Raw genomic sequence first — 27,128 nt, forward strand, 5'->3', positions numbered from 1 at the left:
CATGTATCCATTCATTCTGCAGAGTATCTATCTACTGTGTACTTTGAGGACACAGATGAATAGAAACTGTCCTTGTACTTAGCTTAAAGCCTAGTGGGGAATTGGTCTTGTAAACATAATCATGCTACAGTAGAATGATTGCTGTAAGAGGCATGTATATGCATAAAATTCATTGGGGAGCCAGAAGAAAAACCACTTATGTCTGCAGGAGAGAGTCAGGCACACTTTGTCAGAGAGGTGACCTTACGGCTCACACTTGAAAGATGAGCAGAAGTTTTCCAAGCAGAGGAGGTGGAAATTCTAGGAAGAGGGAACAGGATGTGCAAAGGCAATGAGGTGTGGCAGAGTTTACTTGTGTCTGGGGAGCTCAAAGCAATTCAGTCTTTCTGACAAGTACATATTTTACTATTATTGGAGCATAAACGATAAAGGGACGTGTGTCAAGGGATAGTACAAGAGGGATAACTAGGGATTGCATCATAAAGTATTCTATTTAGAGAGATTTGGGTTTCTTTTGTGAAATGCCTCTGAAACTTTAATGTACATAAGAATCACCTGGGCTTGTTGATGGAATTCAAATTCCTGGGCTCCACTTGTAGATTTCCTGAATCCATGGGTGTGGAGAAAACCCCCAAAATGTGCATTTCTAATAAGCACTCCTTGTGAATCAATGATGGTAGGACAGAAACCATACATGGAGAAATATTAATGTAGAATGATGGGGAACCATTGAATTTTTTTTCATGGGAGAGTGATATGACTATGTTTGCACATGTTTGAGATGGCCAGTTTTGAAAGAATGGTTTCAGTGCTAGTGGGGAGCACTGAGAGGCAGGAAGGGTACTGCGTTAATCCAGGCAAGAAATAATGGAAGCCATGACCAGGGTATAGACAATGGGGCGAAAACATGATCATCTGTTGTTCTTTCATCATTTATTATACAATGAAAACTTGTACTCAATTTACTTTTCATCCATTTGCCAATTTTCCAACCCAGTATATTTTTCTGCCACTTTTTTAACTTGTAATTTTTAATTATTATGGGTATGTAGTAGTTGTTTATATGTATAGGGTACATGTGATGTTTTGATACAGGCATACAATGTGTATTAATCAAATAAGAGTATCCATCACCTTTAACATTTACCATTTTTTTGTGTTAGGAACACAAAAAAAGAGTGGAATTCCAATTCCACTCTTTTTTTTAAAAAAGTATACCATAACTTATTGTTGACCATCACTTTGCTGTGCTATCAAATATTGTTCATTCTACTGAACTATATTTTTGCACTCATTAACCATCCCCACTTTATCCCCCCACTTCCTCTACCCTTCTCAGGCCTCTAGTAACCATCATTCTATTCTTCATGAGATTGATCATTTTAATATTTAGTTTCCTCACATGAATGAGAACAAGTAAGATTTGTCTTTCTATGCTTGACTTATTTCACTTACCATAATGTTCTCCAGTTCCATCCATGTTTTGCACATGGCAGGATTTTACTTTTATGTCTGTATAATATTCCATCGTGTCTGTTTCTGTCTCTCTCTCTACATATATATATATATATATGTATGTATATATATATATATATATATATATATGTATAAAAATTTATCCATTCATCTGTTGATGGACACTTAGGTTGATTCCAAATCTTGGCTGTTGTGAACAGTGCTGCAATAAATATGGGAGTGCAGCTATCTTTTCAATATACTGATTTCCTTTCTTTTGAATATATACCTAGCAGAGGGAATGCTAGGTCATATCGTAGTTCTATTTTTAGTTTTTAAGGAACTTCCATACTACTATCCATAGTGGTTGTACTAATTTACGTTCCCACCAACAGTGTATGAGGGTTCCCCTTTCTCCACAACCTCCCCACCATTCGTTATTTATTGCCTATCTTTTTGATAAAAGCCATTTTAACTGGTGTGAGATGATATCTCATTGTAGTTTTGATTTACATTTTTCTGATGACAAATGATGAGTACTTTTTATATATCTGTTGGCTATTTGTATGTAGTCTTTTAAGAAATGTCTATTCAGATCTTTTGCCTATATTTTAATCAGATTATTTGATTTTGTTCCTATTGAACTGTTGGGACCTCCTTATATGTTCAAGTTATCCTTTGTCAGATGGGTAGTGTACAAATAGTGGATTGCCTCTTCTCTTTGTTTTTAATTTACATTATGTTATTTTGTTATTTTTAAATTATTTTTATTATTTTTTAGAGACAGGGTCTCACTGCGCTGCCCAGGCTGGTATTGAACTCCTGGGCTCAAGTGATCCTCCCCTTGGCATCCCAAAGTGCTAGGATTACAGGTGTGAGCCACCAAACCTGGCTGTTTTTTCACTTTGTGGATTCTTTCCTTTGTTATGCAGAAGCTTTTTAGCTTGATATGATGCCATTGGTCCAATTTTGCTTTGGTTGCCTGTGCTTTGGAAGTGTTACTCAAGAAATCATTGCCCAGACCAATGTCCTTCAGCATAGTTTCATAGTTTCAGGTCTTAGATGTAAGTCTGTAATCCCTTTTTATTTGATCTTTGTAAATGTCACTGTATTCTTCTGCATATGGATATATAGTTTTCCCAGCACCATTTATTGGAGAAACTGCCACTTTTAAATGGGATTTTCTCTTTTCTCTTCAATTTTCTACTTCTGCTGTGTACAAGTCATCTGGCCTTGTTTTTCTTTTATCCTTGGTGTATTAGTGTTCTTCATAATTCTGTATGTACTTCATTCCCTAAGAGCCACTAATAGAGACAGTTCTCATTTCACATTGATGGGTATTCATCCATCACCCATCTGTTACTATACTGGGTGACCTGACTGGCTATCGTTATAGCTCTTATTAACTGGAATAACTTCTTTTTGAAAGGTTTTTGATCACCAGGAATTTTAATATGGTTGTCTTGTATAACGTGTATGGCAGTATGTTTAGTACAAGAATATTTCAGTGGTTGGCACCAGAAACTTAGTTTTTACCTTTCAGAGCTCACAGTCTGGCTCAGTTAAAGACAGTAAAATCTCAATTGTTTAGCTTCAGGGAAAATAAGAAGTTTGTGTGTGTTGAGGAAAAGGGGGAAGTAATCCCACATTGTAATTATTTAATTCTTTAAAATGAAGAACATTATTTTTAACTGTATGTATACCTGGATAATATTAAAAGTAAGCCAGCTTTTCAAGAGTATGTGATTTTTCTGAGCAATGAAAGAAGGAAGAAGAAAGCTTTCATTGTATGACACAATGGAGGACAGAATGTTTGAAATTCAAAACTTCTCACATAAATGCACAGCCCCAGCAATCTGCAAATCATGTATATAATTAACCAAAACCAAAGCACTCTATGGATTTAGATTGCCCAAGTCAGCTTGGGCAATACTCAATCGTCCAGTTGCCATAGACAGGTTAGGATTTATGTCTGGAAAGAGATAGATATTTTTTCATTTTTATATTATAAGATTCCTGGGAGTAGGAATGACTTACTTTCTCTAAAGCAATTTTAGTATTTCTTTCCAAGGTTCGTAGAACTTTTACATATGCATTTTATTTCATGTGCCAGGAAATTGCAATCAAATTTTGTGAAAATGTCATAGTCAAAGTGTTCTTTCTTAAGTTTGTAAACTCTTCAAAATATTCTAAAACTCTCAGGAATTCAACTTTTCATGTCATGATAACAAGACTCTGTCAAATGTGTGGCTTCTAGAAATTAAAAAACTTTTGAATAGATTTATTAATATAAAAATTATAAAGAATAAAATCAATCATAATCCCACACTCATAGGTATACACTAAAATACTTTATTTCCATCTTTTTTAAACAATATAGATCACATAACTCCATTTTTTCTGATTTTTTTTTTTTACATTATTTCTGGAGCATTTCCTATTTATTACATATTTTTTGAAAAACATCATTGTTTCAGTTTTCTGTGTCTACTGTAACAAAACTACTGTAACAAATTATGACAAACTAAATGGCTTAAAACAACATATATGTATTCTCTTAGAATCTTAGAGATCAGAAGTCTGATATCAGTTTCCCTGGGCTGAAATTAACCTGTCAGCAAGACTGAGCTCCCTTTAGAAGCACTCAGGTGGAATCTGTTTCCTTGTCTTATCTGGCTGCTAGAGCTGCATTCTCTGCATTCCTTGGCTCTTCCCCCCTTCCTCCATCTTCAAAACCAGCAGCATAGCATCTTGCTTCAATGTCACGTTGCCACTGGAACCTTCTTTAAATCTCCCTCTGCCTCGCTTTTATGGAGACACTTGTGATTACATTTACAGCCCACCTGACAGCCCAGGATAATCTCATCGCAAGATCCTTAACTTAATCACATCTGCAGAATTCCTCTTGCCTTATAAGGTAACATATTCACAGATTTCAGAGAGTAAAACCTGGATATCTGGAATCTATTATCAGCCTCCCATGATGGTCTGTATTGGTTTTCTAAAATTCCATTTGATGGCTGTTTGAGGATTTATTAGTACTTGACTTTGTCTTGTGCCTTTGGGCTTTTCCCCAATATAATATATATGTTCCCTGTGTGGTACTTTGATGGAAACTCTTACCTCTCATTTTAGTGGGATCATTTTCTGTAACTTTAGATGTCTGACCTGGAAAAATATTCAAGAAAGGAAGAACTGATAAATTAACCTTAATCTTATATTGCAGAAAGGTCTTAGTGTCAGCTACTAAAGGGCTAAATATAACCACAGTGACCCACTTAAACCAAATTGACACTTCTTATAATTGCACTGTAATTCATGCTCAAGAGTTACATGAGAAATGATGTACCTTAGACCCAAGCTTCTGGATCAAGAAGCACCATGTCCTTGAAGTTACTTCCAGATTGAGAGTCTAATGCAATGACTAGTAACTGGGATTCACTACCATCAAAAAGCATTTAGCATTTCATATATAACTAGTTATATACCTATGTGTAGTTACATATGATGGTCTCTGTTTTCTGAGATTTTGAAATCTGAGGCAATAGACCTGCCTAATAGGTACAACATATATAGATAATGGAATGGACTCATAGGCCCATGAACCTCAAATAGGGATAGACAGAAAAAGCTTTTAAAGACATAAGATAGGGCCAGTTTTCAAAATATCAGGCCTTCTGCTCTAACTTTGCTCTCAAGGGTCCTATCCTCAGTCGTCTTCCCCCTGCCCACTCCCTTACCCCCAGTGCTTTCTTCCTCTCTCCTTCCTTTTCCCCTCATCTTAATATTCATCCTAATGGCGGTAATGTCAGTTAAAGATGAAGGGAGTATAGCCCCTGCCCTCAAGGAGCTCTTACTCTTTGGGGAACTGATCTGCACATAAATGGATTTGGATTTTGATACAGTGGGAGAACCTTTCACACAGAAACTCCCAGGAGCAGAGCCCAGTAGAGGGATATCTGATCCATTAGAGGTGGGGGGCATCTATGAGGCTGCCTGGAGCAAGTGGCAACAAAGGTTGGTCTCAAAACAAGATAGGAGGTAGCCTTTCTATTTGTCAGATGAGACATTGGTCTCCAAGTGTTGCTCCCGGCTCCATAATTGGATAGCTAGCTCTGTTAGATTCCAGCACTCCATATAGCTTGTTGGTGGATCTTCCGGATGCCTGTTTGAGAACTGAGAGACATACTCATCTCTGGATCTTGCCTAGTAGTCTCCTTCCCAAGCACGACTCCCTCTGGCTCTATAAGGATGTCTGCCATGCCTTTTCTGACAGCATGTCCAGCTCTTTTCCTACAGGGTAGAGTCCTAAGTAGTGGGGATTCTCCCAGGACTTTCCCTTGCTTAAAAGTCAGAAGAGAATAGTGCTAGAGCGTGCATAGAAGGAATGATTCTGCACGTTCCCCAGTGCCATGGGCTGTGTTGCTGTATGCTTGTGCTACTCTACTTATCCATCAAACAAATCAGAGACACACTGCTTTGGGAGAAAAGCTTCATTTCCCTTATCTATGCATTCTCTCCTCTTAGGTTCTGTAATGTTATTGGTTATCTGCTATCCTTTTCTGTGTCTCTTGATTTTCCTGGGATCCAGAGAATGCTCGAGGAAAATGCTGGATTCTCCTCCCATTCTGGCCAGTCTCACCCTGTCCTTTGCCCTCTCCAACTTTATCCTTCACCCCACGCCTGCGTATTGCCTAGTTCTCTGCTCAACCTATCAGAAAAGTGAAATTAGTTCTTATTTTGTTTCCTTGTCCATTCACTTTAAAAATCTGAATCTCCCTTAACCTTGTGATAATGTTTAAAAAATTTTTTGTAATATTCTCAGGATGATGTAACCATCCTTGTTATCTGTTTCTTGGTTTTCAGCATTCAGATATATAAGTTAATTTTCATTTATCTTTTTATCTTCCTCCATATTTTAGCACTGTAAGCACAAATTTGTTTAATAACACTAAAAGAGCTTTCTTTCAATGTGCTCCTTGCTGATGCAACTTTCTTCACATTTCTGTCTTAGTCTTTAAGCTTTATGAATTGGAGTGTACAGAGTGATTGCAACGATTGCTCATTCAGGACAGGCCATTTGCTATTCACACTCCTAGCTCATACTCTCAAGACAGCATTTAGAAGGTGACCAGGGGGACCTGAAGGTGTGGATATCCTTGGGAAGTAGTTACTTCTAGGTGCTCTGAAAGTGAAGATGGAAAAAGGGCAAGGTTTACAGTAAAATCCCTGAACTAGGCCAGGATAAAGTGGAACACTTGTGGAATCTCTATATCAACCCCATGTTCCTTAGTGTTGTCTCATGGCCAGAATGTCCTGAGCAGGAAGCTGACAGTTTCTAACTTCATAGTATCTAACTTCAAGACAAGGCTCCAGGGATATAATCTTTTGACATTGTGTTCTGTATGGAGTGGACAAAAACCCTTCTCAAAGGGATTGGGGACGTGGGTCGGAACTAGACAGAATTCAAGTCAGTAAAAAGGACCTGGCATTTTTTGTATGCAGGAGGGGAGTGGATATGAAGGATTTGACCATTTTTAAATATTCCTTTCTTTCTAAGCTAGTATTTCATTAAGATGACAAGCTTACTCGTTTTCACTTAGCTTAATGGTCAATAATATTGTCCTGATTAAATGAATGGGCATTCTGCATCACAAAGCTTGTCTATTGTTGTATAGGCTTAGTTGTTATGCGCTAAGTAGAAAATCTTGCTGAATATCCATATATTGACTTAGACCAGCTATAGTCTTAAGAATTTCCAATAATCTCAATTCCCTCTTAGTTCTGCAGTCAAGAGCTTTACTGTAGTTGCAAGTAAACTGTAGTTTCTGCCCATATAATTATTTTGTCTGTAGGAAAATGTCACTAGTTCTGACAGTTTTAATTCTTGTGTTTACTGACTGCCTTCTGAATCATAGGTTCCCAAATCAAGTCAAGCAGGTTGGAAGACAAGTCACAATTCAGTGCCACACCTACTCTTATCTTAAATGAGTGTGGGAACATATCAGCTACTTTCACTATATTAACTAATTCATTTCTGGCTCCTTGTATACTTTACTTATTTTTATTTATTTCAGTTTGGATACAACCCCAATCCTCCCAAGCCTTTTAAATGCCAAAAACATATTAAAGCATATGTAGTTTAAAATGCTCGTCTTTTTACCCATCCCTTTGAGAATTTATGTAATGGATTTCTCAAAATGCAGTGTGAAGGCAGTAATGACATCTGGTGCCCACAGAGCAGGATATGCATCATTCAATCAAGAGAAGAAATAAATTATTTATGTCATTGATTTATTTATTTTAGTTGCTATCATCATTATAGGGGATGCCCAAATATGTGGGCTTTCCAGTAGGACCAGAGAGAATGAGAGTTGGGAGGTAGAGATCTCATGAGGTCTTAAAACCTTCCAGAGCTTGAGTGCCACTCACTGTGTCTCATTCAAGTTATCTCTGCTCAAACACTCCCATAGGACGTCCACCCTCTCAGCCTTTTTCATCTTTGGATACAAACCCTCTTCCACATAGTTCTTTCTATCAATATATTCAAGGGCAGCTATTGCTTATTCCCTAAATTTTCTTTTCTCCACTTTCAACACACAGCTCCTTCAACCCATAATCTGTGTAGCCAACTTTGAGGTCCCCTCTGGGCAGCCTGTACTACGTAATTATCCCTCTTTTGGATACCTAAAAGAGAGCATAAAAAGCTACTTCCTGCGCTTGCCTTTGAGGAGGGGAGTTTTCCTTGGGTTTGGTTGTGACATTTCTTATAGCCATGTTAATACCTGAGGAATGTTAGCACTAATATATAGATATAAGATATAGATAAAAACAAGTCAATAGGAGAAAGTCTTTAGAGTTTAACATCTTCATAGGATTCTTAAGAATTCAGTATTCTTTGAGAAAATCAATTGATCTGCTAATACTGATCACTTCAGTGCATCTTAAGAGAAATAACAGATACCTCGACATCTGAAGTGTCCATTCAAAAAGGATTTATTAAATGTCTGTATAAACCAGGAGTTGTCAGATTCTGGAAATACAATGGTCAATAAAACATGGTTTTAGCCTGCAGGAACTCTCAGACTATAGGGAAGACAGCACTAAACAGTCAGTTATAATGCAGTGTGATCAGCATCTCTGTAGCCATTTTTTAGAGTTTCATTGTCCTTAATTTTTTTTTAATTTATTATGTTTTTGCCATATAATACCAGATTTAGGGCAGCTAATTTAAATTCTATTTTTTTCCTTTGCATACTTTGACATAAGCATTTGTGGTTTGGGGGGAGTTATTTAAATACCAGGCTTTTCTTCAGAATGAATAACAACATTGATTCATCCTCCTTTCATTTCTTCTTTTCAAGCTCTAACATAATTGAAGAGAAAATATTTCTAGCATTTGTTCAGTAAATGCCAGGCAGTCTCTTTCCGCGCAGTAGTTGACCATTACCTGGATCTGTGTTGCCGTCCATGAAACCAAACAGGTGTGCCCTGTAGTAATTCATGGAATGGATGTAAACTCATAAATTGAGTTTACGGAGGTTTTGGGGGGTGGGGGTGGGAGTGTGGCTTCCCGTTTGCGTGCTTTCCCTGCACGACAGATAGCGTCGAGGCGTGGAGTCACCGTGGACTTCCCTGGGAGTGTGTTAATTGTGACCCGTCCTGCGGTGAATCACCGACCAGCCTTCAGGTGTGCGCAGTGCACGCTTGAGCGTGTTCCGGAGCAGCCGCGGGATTTATTTATTTATTTAGTGGGACCGATCCATTCCTGGCTCCGGGAGGGGGGAGCGGCCGCGGCGAGGATGCTCGGGTGTCCGGCGCCTGCTGCGGGGCTCCCGGTGGGCGCCCGCTCGCTCGCCCCTGAGCCCGCGCTCGGCCCGCAGGTGGCCGGCTGGGGATGCGCGGGGGCGCGGTCTGCCCGGGGACTGGGGGGCTGTCCCTGTGGGGAGGGGCCCTGCTGCCTTTCCCCTTCCAGCTGGACCCCCGGGGAGGGCACACAAAGGTGTCAGGTTCAAGTCCTGCAATAGGCCAGTTTTTCTAAAAGTGCTTTTTAAGTTTTCCTTTTTTTTTTTTTTTCCTCCAAGAAGGGAGGGCAAGAGGAGCCTTTTCTATTCGAATTCTTTTCCTTGTATGTAGATACCAAGAGGAAACCCCGCACTGGGCATGTTCGGATGTGAATGGCTGTGCAGATAAGCCGCAGCCTCCCGGAACCAGAGACTTAAAATAGTCGTCCTCCCCACCCCCGCAGGAGCCGCAAATGGTATCTGCCAAACAGATGACAAAGTACCTCGGACTGAATCACACACAGACAGCATTTTGAGCAGAACGCACGGCTCAACTCTTGTAATTACTGTTTGTGGCTGGCCAGGGCCGACGAGGAGAGGGCACACACGAGGGGGAAAGAAGTTTCCTGAACCTTCTGAGAGATGGCTGTGTGTTAATTAAAGGCTGGGGCAGGACGGGCACTTCTCAGACACTTCCCAAGTTCTTGAGATCACAGTTCACATCACGTTTTCTCTGGAGGGAGTGAGTAGATAATTGGGATCCTTTTTTTTTTTTTTTTTTTTTTTTTTGTCTTTTCTTTCTTTCTTTTTTCTTTTTTTTCTTTTCCCATTTTGGTCCTATGGCCTTGAACCCGCAGTGAATTGAAGAGAGAAAGAAATGGATATGTCTGACCCCAATTTTTGGACTGTGCTCTCAAACTTTACTTTGCCTCATTTGAGGAGTGGGAACAGGCTTCGGCGAACACAAAGGTAAAAAAAAAAAAACAAAAAACAAAAAAAAAAAAAACGCGGGGATCCTTTGCCTGGAGAGGGAGTGTGGCTTTCCCTTCCCAGGGGCCTGAGCTGCCAGAACCCCTGAGCAGCTGGGGTTTTGTTTATTGGGTGGCAGTTTGAAAAGTTTATACCCTGCTGGAGGGACTCTGTTTCAGGTATTCCTTCGTCCTTGCTGTTTCCTGGGTAATTCTGATGAATGTGCTTCTTGGAGCTTTTCCCTTTTGAAATGTAGATAATAAGACATTTCCTTGTGAAAGGTGGGGAGAGAAAGAGGGAAAGGGGGAGGAGATACTTTGTGGAAGTCTGTGGCGCTGACCTGATCATGTTTACCCATTTCATTCACCTAGATTTTGGGGCTTCTGGTATTTTTTGTTGAACCTTTCAGATGTTCCTCTCTATTAAATATTTGATCTTTCTAAGATGCAGATGTATGATACAAAGATAACCCAAGTTAGCCCATTTCATATTATCTGCGTAAAGAGGCAGATCTGCACAACTTTGCCATTTTGATATTTTGCTGGTTTGCTGGCATTTTTTACTGATACAGGACTGGCCTTTTCATTTTGTAAACATAATAGTTGACAGAATAGCTGGAGGAAGAAAAGAATTTTAAAGTCAAGGTGAAGCTCATGCCGTAAGTGAAAAGCAGTTCAGAGTTAGTTTTCAGACACTTGCGTTGAAAGACTATGATTTTAAAAGTGGCATTTCTCCTCTCTCCACGTTTGTGTCTGGCACAGAAAAGTTGCATTGTTGTGGTTTTAGAGGGGTGCATCCTCTGAGTTGTGTAAATACAGATTCTTTGTTTTTCTCCAAAACTTGCCTTGCACATACACGTGAACATGCATGAGAGCAACAGTGCAGTTAAATAAACAGGATGCAGGCTATCAGATTTGGAGCTTCATAATCTCTAGGCTGAAAGAACACAAGAAAATGTTTCTTTCTGTTTGGTTATACCTGTAACTGCTTGTAGTATAAATGAAAATATGTAATACTTTGAAAACCTTAGTAGTTTTTCTTTTTGAATTTTTTTTTTTTTTTTTTTTGAGACAGGATCTTGTTTTGTCACTTGGGCTAGAGGGCAGTGGCATCATCTGAACTTACTTCAACCCCAACTCCTGGGCTCAAGCAGTACTCTTACCTCAGCCTCCTGAGTAGCTGGGACTACATGCCCTATACGCCTGGCCAGTTTTTCTATTTTTCTGTAGAGATGGGATCTCAGTATGTTGCTCAGGCTGGTCTTGAATTTCTGGTCTCAAGGAATCCTCTAGCTTCTAACTCCCAAAGTGCTAGGATTACAGGCATGTGCCACCAAGCTCGGCCTGTTTGGAAATTTCAATAGTATTTCTTACTTTTCAGAAGCATCTGGGAATACACTCACATACACTATATACACACAGGTGTATACATAAGTCACATGTACACCTGTATCTGTATGTGAAAGAGGGACATCTGGCAGATTTTAAAGTTAGACTCACTTTTTAATGCAATTTGAACAATGTTGATACCATTAAACCATGTTGGATTCTAAAGTTGTACCTTTTAAATAATGTGGCTGTGCTTTTCTCATTTGCCATGTAAGATGTTCAGAGACCCTCTCTTTTGGTATTGCTCATTTTTGTTCAAGCTGTGTCATCTATGCACCAAACCTTCAAAACAACTTAAAAAGTTGGAGAGAGATACATGCTAGACATGAACTGGGCCACTGGTCCTCGTGGTGGTAAATCTTATAACTTCTTACATTTTCAGTTTCACAGGGACACTTAAATATTTCTGAGTGTTGTAGTCTTGGTTGTGCAGCCTCCACTCTTACCTGGAGCCAGTTCTTAGATAGAAGTCTGCTGTGGTATCGTACTTGTGTGTCTGAACCTGAAAAGCAGTTGGGGCCTTTCTTCTCCCTCCATACCTGTTGATAGTTTTATAAAGAGAGCCAGATGCATGAGGAATCCTCAGGCTGGTCTGACCCTGGCTTTAGGGCACAATATTTATCCAGCCCAGATGCTCCAATCCAGATAGCTCACAATGGCATGGAGCCTGGGTTCTAAAGTAACCTGAGTTCTTCCCGGCAAAGTGGGAGTGCGTGGGAGGGCTGTTTCCATTCTTCAAGTCATGGACCCATACTTTAGTTTGGCAAAACAGAGAGGAAGGTGGATTTTATCCCCTCTCTTCTACGAGTAGAGGTTATCACAGCCTGTTTGTTACTGAAGAAGAAGCATCCTGAAGAGCATCTCCCATTCTTCCCGTCATTGTCCATCTCAAAAAAAACCAGCACTGCTTTATATTTATTATATAAATTCAGAAAGATGAAGAACGGTGTCCTCCTCTCCAGGGCAGTGTACGTGGCTGTTGCCTTCTCTTATTATCCAGTGATCAGTTCTGGCTCTGTGTCCTTCCTTAAGGACATGAAGCATACGCTTACCTTGTGACACTTCCCCTTCTGGGATGCCCCTTAACTGCTCTTGATCCTGTTTCCTTTTCCAAGTCTTACCTCATTCCTTACCTGGCTGATGAGGATCCCTGAAAAAAATCTCTCCTTCCAAAGGACTTCTTCACTCCAAGTTGTCCTGTCCTTTTGCTGGGCTCGATGAGGGTGTTCCCTGTGTCCAGGTGAACACACCTACCTTCACCCTCAGTCAGACAAGCCTTAGCCCTTGGAATATCTCTTGGACCAAGCCTAGCTTCTTTCCTGTACTCTTGCTGACCAGTCTCACAGATTGTTCATTTTAAAAATTTTATTTTGGTTAACAATATAATCCAGAGGACGTCATTGTAACCTTTTCTTTAATATTGGCTTTTCTGCATCGATCAAAGAATGAAATTCAGCTTTGGGCTTGTGAATGAACATCTTAGAGCGCATAAAGATAGGATGTTTGTGCCACTTAAATAAGAGGGATTGAATGGTCTCAGACTCTTACTTTAAACCTTTATTATGGTAGAAACTGCCATCATGGAAGCTTTTGGGTTTGCTCCATCACATTTGCCTTGCCGGTTCAGCATGGTACTGGTTTGCTAGTTTGTCCTCTCACAAAAAACTTTTCAGGTTTCTCTTCCAACTCAGAGTCCTACCTGTGCCTGTTTAAGTCCTAGAGTTCTTGGGGAAAAAAAGCCTACAGACTTACTCTCAAGCCTAGGTGTGTGAATTGACATAGTGCTGATGAACGGAAAGCCTCTGTCCCTTGGGCTTTGTCCCAAAGACAGTGTATCATGCCCTTTGTTCTTTTTTGTTTGACCATGGCAGGCATTGAGTTGTTTGCATGCACGCTGACTTGTCTGCTTTGTCAAAACTTGACTGTTTTGCTGTGAAGCTCACACTTTCCTTTGGAAATGGTTCCTTCTTCATAACTGGCTTTGGCCTTCTCTCTCCTTCCCTTACTAGTTTCTTCAAGGCAGTCTAAGGATGGCCATTTACCTGCTGCTTTAAGGGACAGAAATCTAGGCGCAATGGATGGACTTTGACCAGAATTTGTTGTTTTAGACTGAAGTAGCAATTGCATGTTTTAGAGACTTCCAGTTTCATTGGTCTGTGGGTATTCCATTCATGAGGATCCCCTCCCAACTTAAAATGAAAATGAGTTGGCCTGCATTTATGTCATTGCTTGTCTTTGTGGCATCTTTTCTCACTGGATTAAAAGCTTTTGGGGGGAAGAGGATGAAGCTTCTCTTTTACTTACGTATCTCTGTCACATTGTTTAGTAGAAGGCTGCAGTTGATTTCTAAATGAGCCTACTAAGTTTCGAGGTGGGCCTTTAATTTTGCTGAAGTACAGTCTTGAGAATCTAGAAGATGCTTCATTTTTAACATTGTGTTCACAGATCTGTCATGTTTTCATTTGGCTTCAGTGATAATCTCTAGGCCTCAGTGACACTTTCATCAGTAAATCCCTCGTCCATGCCAGTGGGCAGTTTGCAGCTCAGTTAATCACTTTGAACAAGTTTCCAAATGCATTTTTCTGGGAACCAAAAATTCTGAGAACCCATAGGATAAAAGAAGTTCGGGGGGGGGGTGTTATTTTGTTTTTTTGTGTTTTTTGTTGAATTCACATTACTCAGCAGTTGCTATGAACAGCAGGTTCCTTCAGGGATCTTAAACTAATGGCTATAGTTGTCAGGAGGTATTGAATTTTTTATGTACACTGCATCTTCCCTTTAGAAACATCTGTAGTGTTTGGTGAGTTTTTCTTTTTGTTTTGCTCATGAATATATGTCATGATTATATAATAGGTCAAATGTATGACAAGTCTGGAGAACAGTCTTCTCTCTTGCCCTGACATTCTAAGTGTTAATAAACTTCTACTTGATTTTTTTGCCCCAATCCTAGTTAAATCCACATTTATTAGGCATGTATTGCGTACCTGGTCACTGTGACCCAAAGCTGAAAGCCATAGGCAGGCACGCCTTCAGTGAACACAAGCAAATGAATCATTGCAAACCAGGGCAGTAGAGAAGCTTTTACAAGGTGCAGATAAACCATAGGAGTGGTCAGTGGGTAAGAGAGACTTTAGTCTTTGGGAGCCAGCAGAGGAACCACGTAGGAAAGGCAACACCTTGGGAGGTTTTGAAAGACAGGCTAATGTTTATTAGACAGAAGGACAGGCCTTTCCAAGGAACAGAAGAAATGGTGTGTACAAAGTCCTAATGGCCTTAGGAACACAGAGTTCCAGGAACTATACATAACTCAGTATTGCTGGAGCATAAAGAACCAGAAGCGTAGCTCAGTATTGCTGAAGTAGAAAGGGTGAAGAGGGTTTTTCCGAAGCCAGTTCACCTGGCTTGACGTCTTGACTCTATGATCTTGGGTGAGTTAACTTGTTTGGACGTCAGTTACTCCATCTGTAAAGTAGGGATAAGTAAGTTACTTATCTCATAAGATTGTATGTGTAAAATGTCGTATATGTAAAATGGTCACTGTGATGACTGGCATATAAAAACTCTCAAGTCTTACCTGTTACTATCATTACAACATCGGGATAAGTAGTGGGTGGTGAGGCTAGGGAGGAGAGTTGAGGCGCTGGGCATTCTAGGGGTTTCAGCCTTTGTCCTGCAGGGAAGAGACGTGTCTAGCGACACTGGCAAGTTTGTATCTGTGAGTTAGGGTGAGACCTGGAAGCCAATTAATAACTTTTTACAATAGCCGATCTGAAAGATTTTGCAGGCCTGAAAAGGAATGTGGTGAGAGTATGCATTTGAGACATATTAAGGATATAAAATCAATGGACATCGATGAGCCATGGGCTCTGAGGGAAGAAGAAAGATTCCGTGATGGGGCTGGACGCGGTGGCTCACGCCTGTAATCCCAGCACTCTGGGAGACCTAGGCGGGAGGATCACTTGAGGTCAGGAGTTCAAGACCAGTCTGAGCAAGAGCAAGACTCCCATCTCTATATTTGGAAAAAAAAAAAAATTACATAATGGCCCTGGGGTTTTTGACTTGAGAGACCAGAGACAGGGAGGAACCACCTGTACTTATAAGAGTCAGGGAGGGGAAGGTACAAGAACCTGTACTTGTACTTGCCCCTGGTATCCCCCAAAGCTCAGTTAAATCCACAATTATTGAGGATCTTTGTGTGCTGAGTACCATGGGGTACTTTTTCCTTCATTCAGCCAGCATCCAAATCTGTACCCCATGGTGGGCAAGGGATACAGTCACAGTGGTGAACAAGACAGAGTGCTTGCACCTCACAATAAACAAGCATCTAAGGCCATAAGCAAGAGCTGAGGTGAGAGAGTAACCACGTGGGGGTGGCGATGGCAGCTACTTCAAATAATGTGGGAAGGGAAGATCTTTTGAGAAGGTAATATTTAAGGGGAGCCCAAAAGGATGAGAAAGAACCATTATGGGAAGAGTTTGGGGACAGGCATTGGGGAACATCAAAGGCATCAGGACAGGAAAGAAAGAACCTCCTAGACAAGAGTCAAATATATAGGTGTAGGGCACTGAGGCAGGCTGGACCAGAAATAAAAGGCATGGGAGTATCATTGAGATCATCTGAGAAATACGTTAGGTTTACATGTGGGACAGCAGAGATGCAGCGAGGCACAGGAAGGGAGACTCAGTGGGGGGAGCCCCATGAGAAGGAAGGGAGCCAGGAGAGTTTGTCCCTGGGATCCCAGGAGGACTGTCAACACCGCTGCCACCCTATGGGGAGTTGAAATGAAGGTGTGTGTTGCATCTGACAACTGGGAGGTCACAGATGACTTCAGCATGAACAGTTGCCCCGGGTGATGGGGTGGGAGTGGGGGTGTCACAGGCCAGAAAACAGAAGGGAAGCGAGGAATTGGAAAGCATGGGCAGTGACTGCTCTCTGTGGGCAGCTAAATCTAGCAGCAGCATGGCATGACGGCCCAGCCGTTGCGCGTTCATGGCTGGCCTGTCAGCCTTCCTTCCTGAATCATATCCCCTTACTCACTGTTGCTCATTTTATTGTCTGCTTCATCACCCACACTGGCAGTGACAGTTTCCTTTTCACCTCCCTTCTGGAAGCCCAAGTTTTTTCCACAGCCTATGAGTGTCTCCTTCTGACAAGTTTGCAGTTGGAGTTTCTCCTGCTGCATGGCCCTGACTCTGCGTGGCCCTGGCTCCCTCACCACCTCTCGGCCTCCTCCGGAGCCCCCGGTGCCCACCCCTCCCCGCAGCCTGTCCACAGGGGACTGAAACCTCACCCCACCTGTTGCTCCTCCTCTCCACGCCTGACCTGCAGGCTCTGCCCCTCCCTGAGTCCCTGCGCTCATTTCCTCCCACTCCTTGTGTTGCCCAGGCCTGTTTCATAACCGCTTCCTTTCATCCTTCTCCTTTTTTTGTGCTCTTGACTGTGTTTTCTGCAGGCAGGACAGGCCCGCATATCATGCAGGGCCCTTCAATCCTTCTCTAATCTCTGTTGAGCTCTGCTGTTGCTCATATTCCATGAAAGGCAGCCAGCAGCCTGGGGCTGCCCTGCCCTCACTTCAGAGTGCCCGCCCCTCCCCGAACCTGGTCAGGGACACTCTGAGAGAAGAGGTGAGGGAGTCCCAAGCCTGGAGTCCAAGCTCTGAGTGACTGCTGAGAGCCCGGCTGTCCCACATGGGCTGTCCCACATGGGCTGTCCCACATGGGCTGTCCCACATGGGCTGTCCCACATGGCCGCACGCCCGCAGGCTCTGGGCGTCTAAAGCTTACCGGACACAGAAGCCAGGCAGGAATATGCACATTTCAGAACTGCTTTTATCCTCCAGTGGGAAGCTTACAATAGGAGATCACAGATTGTTTGTTTTGCCCGTGGAATTTGTAAGTCTTTTGTGAGAGAAGAGGGAGAAAGGGAGAAGAATGAAAAAGAAGGGGAGAGAAAGAAACATGTGAGTGCAGAAAGTAGATTTCAAAAGAAGTTCATTAAAAATAAAACACTGGGAAGAAGGGGAGCATCTTCTCCTTGGGGCAATATGGGCTATTCATTGCTGTAATTGTGTGTGCTTGTGAGTGTGTGTCTTACCTGTCGAGGCACTGGTGTGGGGATATACTGATAGTTCACTGAGGGATAGAACTTTATATTTTATGGTTTTGCTTGCTTCTCTTTTACACATATATCCTGTTATCAGAAGCCTAAGTAATGTCTTTAAAGCAGGGGAAGCATAAGCTTCAAGATGGAGACCATTTACTGTCTGGGCTAAAACTAGACAGGTGGTGTGATCAAAAACTCATTTGAATTCCTACGTGGAGATAGATGGCTTAGGAAGGAGAAAGCTTGGAATAGGGCTCTGTCTGAATCATTTGGGAAAGGCCTCCTTCTGTTGATTGAAATGGAAATGGCTGATCTCACGGGTAGATTAAGACTAGAGGCCCTGGACCCTAACCTCACCCTCCATAAACACCATCTCTAGTGCGAGTGAGCATGCACAAAGCTATTTTAATCTCAGCTGTCTTCACTACTTGTAACCTAGTCATTTGGGAGTGACGACATGGGAATTGAGTAATCCCTTTGAAAGTTAAATAGTAGAGCCAAGATATTAAAATGGTCCTGGGGCTACCTGGATGAAAGTAGACACAGGGTGTGTATAAAACCATCTATTAAAAAGCAGAGTCAATCTCTATGAGTAGGAAATTTGATTTTTGTGATATGTGGCACATTTTATAACAAGAAAGATCTCTAAATAAAAGTTCACAGGTTTGTTAATACTTATAGTTCTGGTACTTTCATAATATCTAGTCAGGCAGAGGAAAAGAAAATATAAAGTTCCATCATGAACTTGGCTGTAAATTCTTAAACTTTATTACTAGAATAAGAAGACCTGTGGGAATTTTGCTACGCTAATGGCTATCAGACATGCTTATCAGAGAAGGTAATTATACCAATATCACACTGATATAATAATATCAAAAATCATGTTTTGTTTTAAAGAAAAAAGACCCTAGCAGAGAATTTAGGCTTGATCAGTACTTGAAGGTAAAATAAATCAGTAAAAAGAATAGGCAGTCATTAATATTTATCTCTTATCTTTAGCACCCCATTGCCTACTTTATTATAGAATCCTGGGAATTTCCTTGTTAACTCTGTGGTCTCACATTTATCATGACTGATTTTGTTAAGAATTTAGGGGCTCTTAGCAAATAGTAATTGCAGGCAAAAGTACAAGCAGAATGCAGATCTTGACACCTAGTAGAACCACCTTTTATATTCTGAAGTTCTTAAATAAGCTTTTGGCTCTTCAAAGATAAGAACCAGCTCCCCATGTCCCTGGAAAGTTTCTAATCTGACATGGAAGTTCAAATGGCAGGTATCTTTTGGAGGTAATCTCTTAGGTTCTGAGTGAGTCACCTGGGTGGAGATAATGAGAAATGTGCAGATCACAGGAAGATTAGTGAAACTTGCTGAGGTCTCCCTAGGTCATAGAATTAGAGAGGGAAGAAACTGATGGATTCATCATGCCCATTTTGCTGTATGAGTATTTGTTGAAGCTGTTTTTGGTATACTTTATTCTATCCAATTTTAAATATTACAGTGAATATTTATGTCTAAGACATTACTGCATTTCTTCCTTAAGAGTCATTATTAAAAATATTATCTAGCCATTGCCAGATTTCTCCACTACTAAATTTGCAGGAAGTGATTTCTGAAAATCATAGCTTGCATAAAAATCACCTATGCCCTTTTCATAGCCATACCTCTTAAAATGCAATATGATAGATATCTTTAAATTGGAAATTATAATTATTAAATATTTCACTTTTATAGATGTATGGAGGGGTTAAGGGAAAAAAATGTTTGTCATGGGAAAATCTGCCAACTGAATAAAGTACTCTAGGAAATATGGTAAATGAAGCCTTTGTTTCTGTAAAACAATAGCCAGTAAGAGTCTGTTATGTAATGTTATTTCTTATGTCTGATTTGTGTGGCTTGTTGATCTTGGAATGTGAGATATAATTCCTGTAAAAATATTACTTTCACTTGCCTAATCTCAAAACTTTTGATACAAAAATCAGAGTTTTTTCCAAATAGGTTACCTAGATCAAACACTAAGCGTTAGAGATATTGAAGCTATGTCAGTTAGATTTTTTTTCACATGAGGACTGATTTTATCTACTTGCTATTCTCCATCCTAGCACCCATCTATGTAAACACAAATAATTTGCTAACCCTAAAACTGGTTCATTGTAAAATGAGCCTAGGCTTGCTCATCCATTCCAAAGGGCAAGCATGTGGCAAAATAACTGATAGGCACATCACCTGCCTTGGCAAGTTGAATGGATGATTACGAATTTGCATTTTCCATAATAGGTCCCGAAGCGAAAGGATTTCTCATCTTTGATCTCAAATGGCCATAGTGGCCAGGGGCAGGACAGATGGAATGTGGGACAGTTCCTGTGCTTTACGTAATAGTTCTTGTTATGGATTCTGTGAAGTAAGCTTCTGTGCTTATGAATTATAATTTCCTATAATTTAGGGTTTGATGTTGTATATGTTTTAGGATTTGATGTCAGAGGTCTAGATATTTAGACTGTAGAGTTAATAAGGAATAAAAGTTGTCATATTTTTACTGTGTGGTTTGTAAAATTTGTTATGTAGCATTCTTTCTCAGTAGATGTCTTCTCTCCTGTCAAGTTCAGGGAAGTTAGCCTTTGAAATCTAGGATTTTTAAGCAGAAAATCAAAAGAGGTTTTCTTAACCTAGGAATCCAGGCTTAAGGTCACAGACCTTCTCTCTTCAGTCCCGTTCTGGGATCTTAGTGGTTTCGATGCCATTTTGCCAGCATAGCCATTGACAAGGTGCCCACTTGGCAGGTAGGTTTCATTTTTTCTTTGATGCTGTGATTGATTACTTATTAATTATTTGATGGTTTCTTAAAGGGAGCTCTTTAAACAAGAGCAATTGTGGTTTTTCTTTCTTTTTGAGATTTAACCTTAAAATTAGTCTACTTTCTCACATCAGACTTAGGGTGGTTTTGGGGTCAAAAGGTACAGATACTGAACTGGGTAAGTATTAATATAATGAAACTTTTTGCTGTCATTCCTAGGATATACAAATATTCCCTGGAATGGGTCCCAGGTTGAAAATCCATGAGGGAAAAATGTTCTGATTCTTGGCAATGATAAACATGTTCAGAAGTGTTGTATTCAAGCCAGAGTAAATATATATGCCCTTTACACTTTTTTTCAGTTAGCAGAAGTCACTTCTAAACACTTACTTTGGCATTAAGGAAGCTCGTCATGACCCATTGTTCCAGAAAGATTATAGTCCTCCTTTTAAGCCAGTTTTTTAGTTCCCATGTAAGTTACGTGCCTGGCCTGGAGCTGAAGAAACAGCCTTTGCTTTTCAAACCTGTCATTCTTATCGGTGTGCCCAGCAGGCAGTGGTTTGTAGCTGTTCTTCAGCCTCTTAGGTTTGATTTCAAGGTTTTTTAATAGAGAAACTAACATGTTTGGAGGAGATTCATGGCTCAACATTCATGGATTTTGTTGGGAAGTCCCAGGTGTGTATATCATCTTAAAGTCTTTGTTAAGGCCTGGATTTAGCTTTTGTTTTTGCTTTGCTCTGTTTTGGTTTTGCCTTTTAGTCATAGACTGAATTTCTTAAAATGTTGCAGGGATTGGATTGGGAGGGTGTAGCCTCAAGCCCTGAAGTCTGTACAGCAGCGATCCCCAACGTTTTTGGCACCAGGGATCAGTTTCATGGAAGACTATTTTTCCACAGGCGGGGGTGGGGGGGATGGTTTCGGGATGATTCAAGTGCATTACATTTATTGTGCAGTCAAGCCTCTCTGCTAATCATAGCCTGTATTTGCAGCCGCTCCCCAGCACTAGCATCACTGCCTCAGCTCCGCCTCAGATCGTCAGGCATTAGAGTCTCATAAGGAGCGTGCAACCTAGATCCCTCTGTGCAAAGTTTGCAGTAGGGTTCAAGCTTCTATGAGAATCTAGTGCCCCCCACTGATCTGACAGGAGGTGGGAGCTTAGCAGTGATGCAAGCAATGGGGAGTGGCCGTAAAGCCAGATGAAGCTTTGCTCCCTCACCTGCCTGCTGTGTGGCCGGGTTCCTGACAGGCCACAGCCCCATACCAGTCCTCAGCCCAGGGGCTTGGGGACGGCAGCTATACAGCTCCTCTTTCAGTTTCTTTTCTTTGGCTACCTTAGAAGCACTAAAGGGGGGTCCGTGATTATAAATTGGGCCAAAAGTGAGAGAAACCAAGAGCTGGAGGATTAACCTCTGAAACATGGCAAGTTAATTACAATTTAAAAATACGTGGAGGGGGTTGCTCATGAGTCATGCATCTCTCTGTGACCCTTTTACTACTTTGGGAGCTTGTGGATGAGGCTGAATCACCTTCTGAAACCTGATAACCTAATAACCTAGTTTGACTAAGTTTGACTTCAGTGAACAGGGTCTGGGGATTAATCACATCGCCTCATTTTTTCATTTATGTGCCAAATATTTATGAGTGCCTTTTATATGACCAGGGCTGTGATTATCACCTGGGGAACAAAGATATGTATGGCATGATCCTTTTCTTGTAGCTCAATCTGGTAGGGTTAAAAAGTAAAGTAGACAAATAATTATAGTAACGTGTAGTAACTGGTGGGATTTCTTTTTTTTTTTTTTTTTTTTGAGACAAAGTCTCACTTTGTCGCCCAGGCTAGAGTGAGTGCTGTGGTGTCAGCCTAGCTCACAGCAACCTCAAACTCTGGGCTCAAGCAATCTGCTGCCTCAGTCTCCCGAGTAGCTGGGACTACAGGCATGCACCACCATGCCTGGCTGATTATTTTCTATATTTATTAGTTGGCCAGTTAATTTCTTTCTTTTTATAATAGAGATGGGGTCTCGCTCTTGCTCAGGCTGGTTTCAAACTCCTGACCTTGAGCAATCTGCCTGCCTTGGCCTCCCAGAGTGCTAGGATTACAGGCATGAGCCACTAGGACAACTGGTAGGATTTCTATCGACATCAGCCAAGGAGGAGGGAGAGGGAGAATATTTGCCGAGGCAGTTTGGTATATATTGTCTCATTTAATCCTCACAACTCTGTGAATGACATATTGTTATCTTTATTATACTGATGAAAAAATGAGGCTTACAGCAATTACTTAACTGTCCCAAAACTGTACTCTCCTGTGTCCAAAGGAAATAGGACTCCAACAATGTTGTAATTATTGAAAATATTTGCACAGCAAGATTTTAGCACCTTAATTTTATAGGATAACATCTTCTTGGTAATTCAGAAGATATTTGTGGAATATAAAGCTCTGATAATTTTTATCTTTGCTATAGATATGCCACCTGCTGTCTGAGGAAAGAGAGTGAAAAATAGAAGTAGCTCTTACTTTGTTTTAAAATTGCCACCTGCTGATTCTCTTTCCCATTAAATGGAAATTGTAAATGTATTCTCCTGTAATTTCCTCATCTTAAAGTATCACAGTTTATGATGGTGTTTGAGTGGGCTCGTGCTTTTAAATTGAAGCTTTACGTACGGCTTAGCTGTGCACAGCTGCTATCTCCCAGGTCTTTAAAATGAATAACATGCTGCCGCACTCAGGCTTATTTTTCTGAGATTTCCCTCTATGTATTGTAAAATCCTACACATTCACATGAGTGTATATGCTACGCACACTATCAAAATCTGTGCTGATCTTGTAATAGTGCATATAGCTCATCTCATAGAAGGTACAAAAGTTCTTGCATCTTAAATGGCAGTGCAGTGGGAATGGTGGAAAAGATCTATTTGGACATTTCAGAGATGAATTACTTAAAGGTGTCTTCCCTTTTAAAAAATATAATAATTCCTTTTGAATATACTGTTGCTAATTCTTTTTAAGAAGGATGATTTGATGGCACTTATTTAAATACGTCTTTTCCTTTGGGAAAGTTACTATGTTTAACGAACTAAGAAGTAACTATTTTGGAATACATAAAACAATTGTGTAATAATGAACTACAAATAATCACAATATGCAAAAGATACAAATATTGAGTCCAGAATTCTCTAAACCACAAAAAAACCCTTATTGGCTATTTCTTAGCTTTCAGTGGTACAATATGTGAGCGTTTGAGGAATAGCTGTCTCTCCCTAAGGATGGAATGAAAGTTTTCCCTTCATGTACTATTTTAAATGTTAAAGATGCGTTTAATACTAGTCCAAGATTTCTTTAGAGTCTTTCTAACACAGGGTTTGTCACTTGTATTTACTCCAGCAAATGGAAACAAACAAACAAAAAGGTCCAGGCAACTAAATGGTTTCTGTTTTGTTTTGTTAAGTCAGGTTTATTGGGAATCAGTTTACACATAGTAAAATTATCCTTTCTAGGTGTGTAGTTCAATGAGTTTTTAAAACTACAGCCATGTAGCTTAACACCACAAGTACGATATAGAATATTTCTAAGACTTCCAAAAAGCTTTAAATATTTTTAAACAGTTTGATGCTAATATAGGATTAGAATAAGATGTTTTGTTTTGCTACCCCCTCCATTGTTTAAATTAAACTTCACATTTTATTAAAATTCCAAGTTTTTTTCCTAATATCCTCTTTGTGTTCTAGTATCCCATCCAGGATACCATGGTACATTATGTCAGCCTCTTTAAAAATCTCTTTTGTGAGGAAATGATTAACACATAGTTTGATTACTTGATTGATAATGTGAAATGAGGTACCAAAAAATGCATCAAAATAGATATTTGGAAGAAAAGCATAAACTAAATTGTTTGTTTCATTATTAATGTATAATAGCCCCTTTGATGTTATGTAGATGAACAAGTGGTGAGAAACCAGATAAACAAATTTGACTAATAGTTAGAAATAATTTGGGAGTGTTTGTTAGGAAGGAAACTGGGCCAGGAGGTGGAAGATTTGGAAGCTATGTAGTTTAAGACATAGATTCTGATAAGTATGGAGCTCCAGAAAGATTTGGGGGGTTTTCTGTGCAAGTGAAGATTGAATAAAATATGTGTTTCACAGAAGATAAATTCAAGGTACCTTATTTACTTGCTAAAGTAATTTACCTAAGTCCTTTCACTATTTTTATGTTAATTTCAGTGGAACCTATATAGCCTTTAAAATAAATTTAAACTAACATATGCTAAAGATAAAGATTGGGGAAAATATAAACAGTCATAAAATTAAAAAAAAAAAAAACCCCGAATTCTAGTACTCAGAAAAACCACTATTAAAATTTTGGGAGGGTAATTTTTTTTCTGTGTGCATGTATACACACACATGTGTACATCTGTTGTGGGTGTGTCCACAGCCGGCTGCTGGTGTGCACTGGGGGTGTGGCTGTTGACACTGGTGATGTCACCCTGCGTCGTCTCACATTTTAGGTCCTGTGTTTCTCCACCTGTATTCAGATCTCTTTTGAAATGCTCCTTTTAAAAATACTAATGCTAACACAGAAAGATTCCAATTACCATGTCCTTACAGGCTTAAATGTTAAACCTCAAGATCTAAACTTTATCCCTTATGTATGTGAGCAGGCTTGCCAGATGGTAGGCCAATTAATATATTTTTGCAAGGTGTAGAAATGTTTTTTTTCTCCATAGGGGAACAATGAATCCATCTGTTCCACATCTTCCTTTCCTCTCTGTCCTTTGGGGAAAATCATCATTTAATTTTCAGAAATAAGTTGTGCAACTCTATAAGTGATACTTTCTGCCTTTTTTAGGGAAGTAGTTTTAATAATTGAAACTTTTTTTTATTATAAAGATTTAAAGAGTCCTATGTCATGGATTAAAACATACCAGACATCTGAGTTTCATCCAGAGAATTATTATTTTTTTTTGAAAGTTGGGTATACAGAATCATATGTTAAAAATCTGATTCACAGAGATAAAATCTGGAAAAGATTTTCAAGAACATTTAGTTGAACTACCTTATTGTAAGATGAGGACATATTAATGTTTAGGTACCAAAGTTTCAGGCTGGTAAACAACAGAAATGGACTTGGAACCTTGTCTTCAGGTTCTAAATTAGGACAACCATGGTGAAAATAGAATCCTTAATCTCTCAAGAGGAGAAAAACCGGGAGTGAAAACCTACTTAAGGTTTAGCTAGAAGTACACTCATATTTATTGCCTATTCTCCCTTGAGTTTCAGGCACTGAACTGTACATGTCACCTCTACAGTTTGCTTTTACCCTCAAGTGGTAATTCAGATCAGCAGGTAATTAACTATTTAGTTTCTTACCTTGCCTCCTGATTCTGTTGAAAGTTTCTAAAGGACAAGTGCCACATCCTTTTTTTAAGCATTTACATAGTGTACTTTCTGGGCATTTAATGAATGAATTACTGAATACATGAATATCAATGGGGTTGTTTTACACAATCTTCTTAGAGAGTGTTGGAATTCTAGGAGGGTGACCACATTGTAGTTTTGCCATAATCTGCCACATTATGATACACAGAATTTGGTTTCTTTCCTGTTATGGTGTGAAGGAACTTAGTACTAAATATTCCAGGAGCTGCTTTTGGGAAGATTGTTTCCCCTGCTCACCAGCATTTTTGATGTCCTCCATATTTCGTGATAGGTAGGCTTAGATCAGTTAATGTTAACCAAGAAGGAAGGATTTAGACTTGGCATGTTTTTTTTTTTTTTTTTTTTTTTTTTTCCATTCAAGTTGACCACTCTTCTTCCTTCCTCTGTATTCAATCTAAGAGGCTCTTCTCATATAGTAGAAAAAGTTCAGACTTTGGATTTGGACAGACCTTGGTTGGAATCCTTACCCTACGTCAGACATGTGATCTTGGCAGGCCATCTTCCCTCTGATACGTGGTTTCCTCATTGTTAAGTATGGAAAATAACTAGCAACCCTTTTTTGTACCTTAAATAAAATAGATTGTGAAACACTTAGGGTGGGTGTAAACAAACTGTGGCCTGTAGGCCCAATCTGGCCCACCACCTGTTTTTATACATTGACCTTTATTAGAACACAGCCACACCTGTTCCCTTAGGGTGTCTACGGCTGCTTGTGCTACAATGACAGAATTAAATCATTGCGACAGAGACTCTGGCCTGCAACTGTCAGGCCCTTTACAGAAAAATGTTGCCAACCTCTCTCACCTAGGGTAATACCTGGCAAATATAGGCACTCAATAAATGTTGATTGTACCCTCTATTGATTGTTTCAAGTTCAATCTTTCTCTTTAGGCACTCTTTCAAGAAAGAAAGTTCAGGTATGGCCTTCTCTAGTGACCCTTGTAGGCCACACCCCACTTCTGGAGAATGGCCAAAGTCTTCAGCCTTGGTGCAGCACACACACACAGCATGTTGAAGGAGGTATCTCCATGGCTCCCAAACCTGATATGTAGCATGTCCCGACTTGAATTGGATGCTGTGCATGTTACAGGAATAGAATTCTCTCTAATCCCAGCGTAAATAGAGGCATGTGACGTAGATGGCAACATGTCCCAATCTAGTTTAGATTATTTCTCACTAAATATTACGAGGTATGTCCA

General features: G+C 40.1%; 1 protein-coding gene across 13 annotated transcripts in view; it reads left to right on the plus strand.

Annotated features, from left to right (window-relative positions):
* Nucleotides 1–27,128, plus strand: part of MAST4 (microtubule associated serine/threonine kinase family member 4) — a 516,707-nt gene that overhangs the window by 345,345 nt on the left and 144,234 nt on the right. For 2 of the 13 annotated variants that reach the window (XM_012784116.3, XM_012784118.3), the window contains exon 1: nt 9,412–10,208. The exons of 10 other annotated variants lie outside the window; for them this stretch is intronic. In XM_012784116.3, coding sequence (XP_012639570.2) covers nt 10,117–10,208 — 92 coding nt within the window. In that variant the 5' untranslated portion in view covers nt 9,412–10,116. One more of the 13 variants, XM_076008069.1, reaches the window with a different exon arrangement.

The sequence above is a fragment of the Microcebus murinus genome, chromosome 11, assembly GCF_040939455.1.
Source record: "Microcebus murinus isolate Inina chromosome 11, M.murinus_Inina_mat1.0, whole genome shotgun sequence".
Taxonomy (NCBI): domain Eukaryota; kingdom Metazoa; phylum Chordata; class Mammalia; order Primates; family Cheirogaleidae; genus Microcebus; species Microcebus murinus.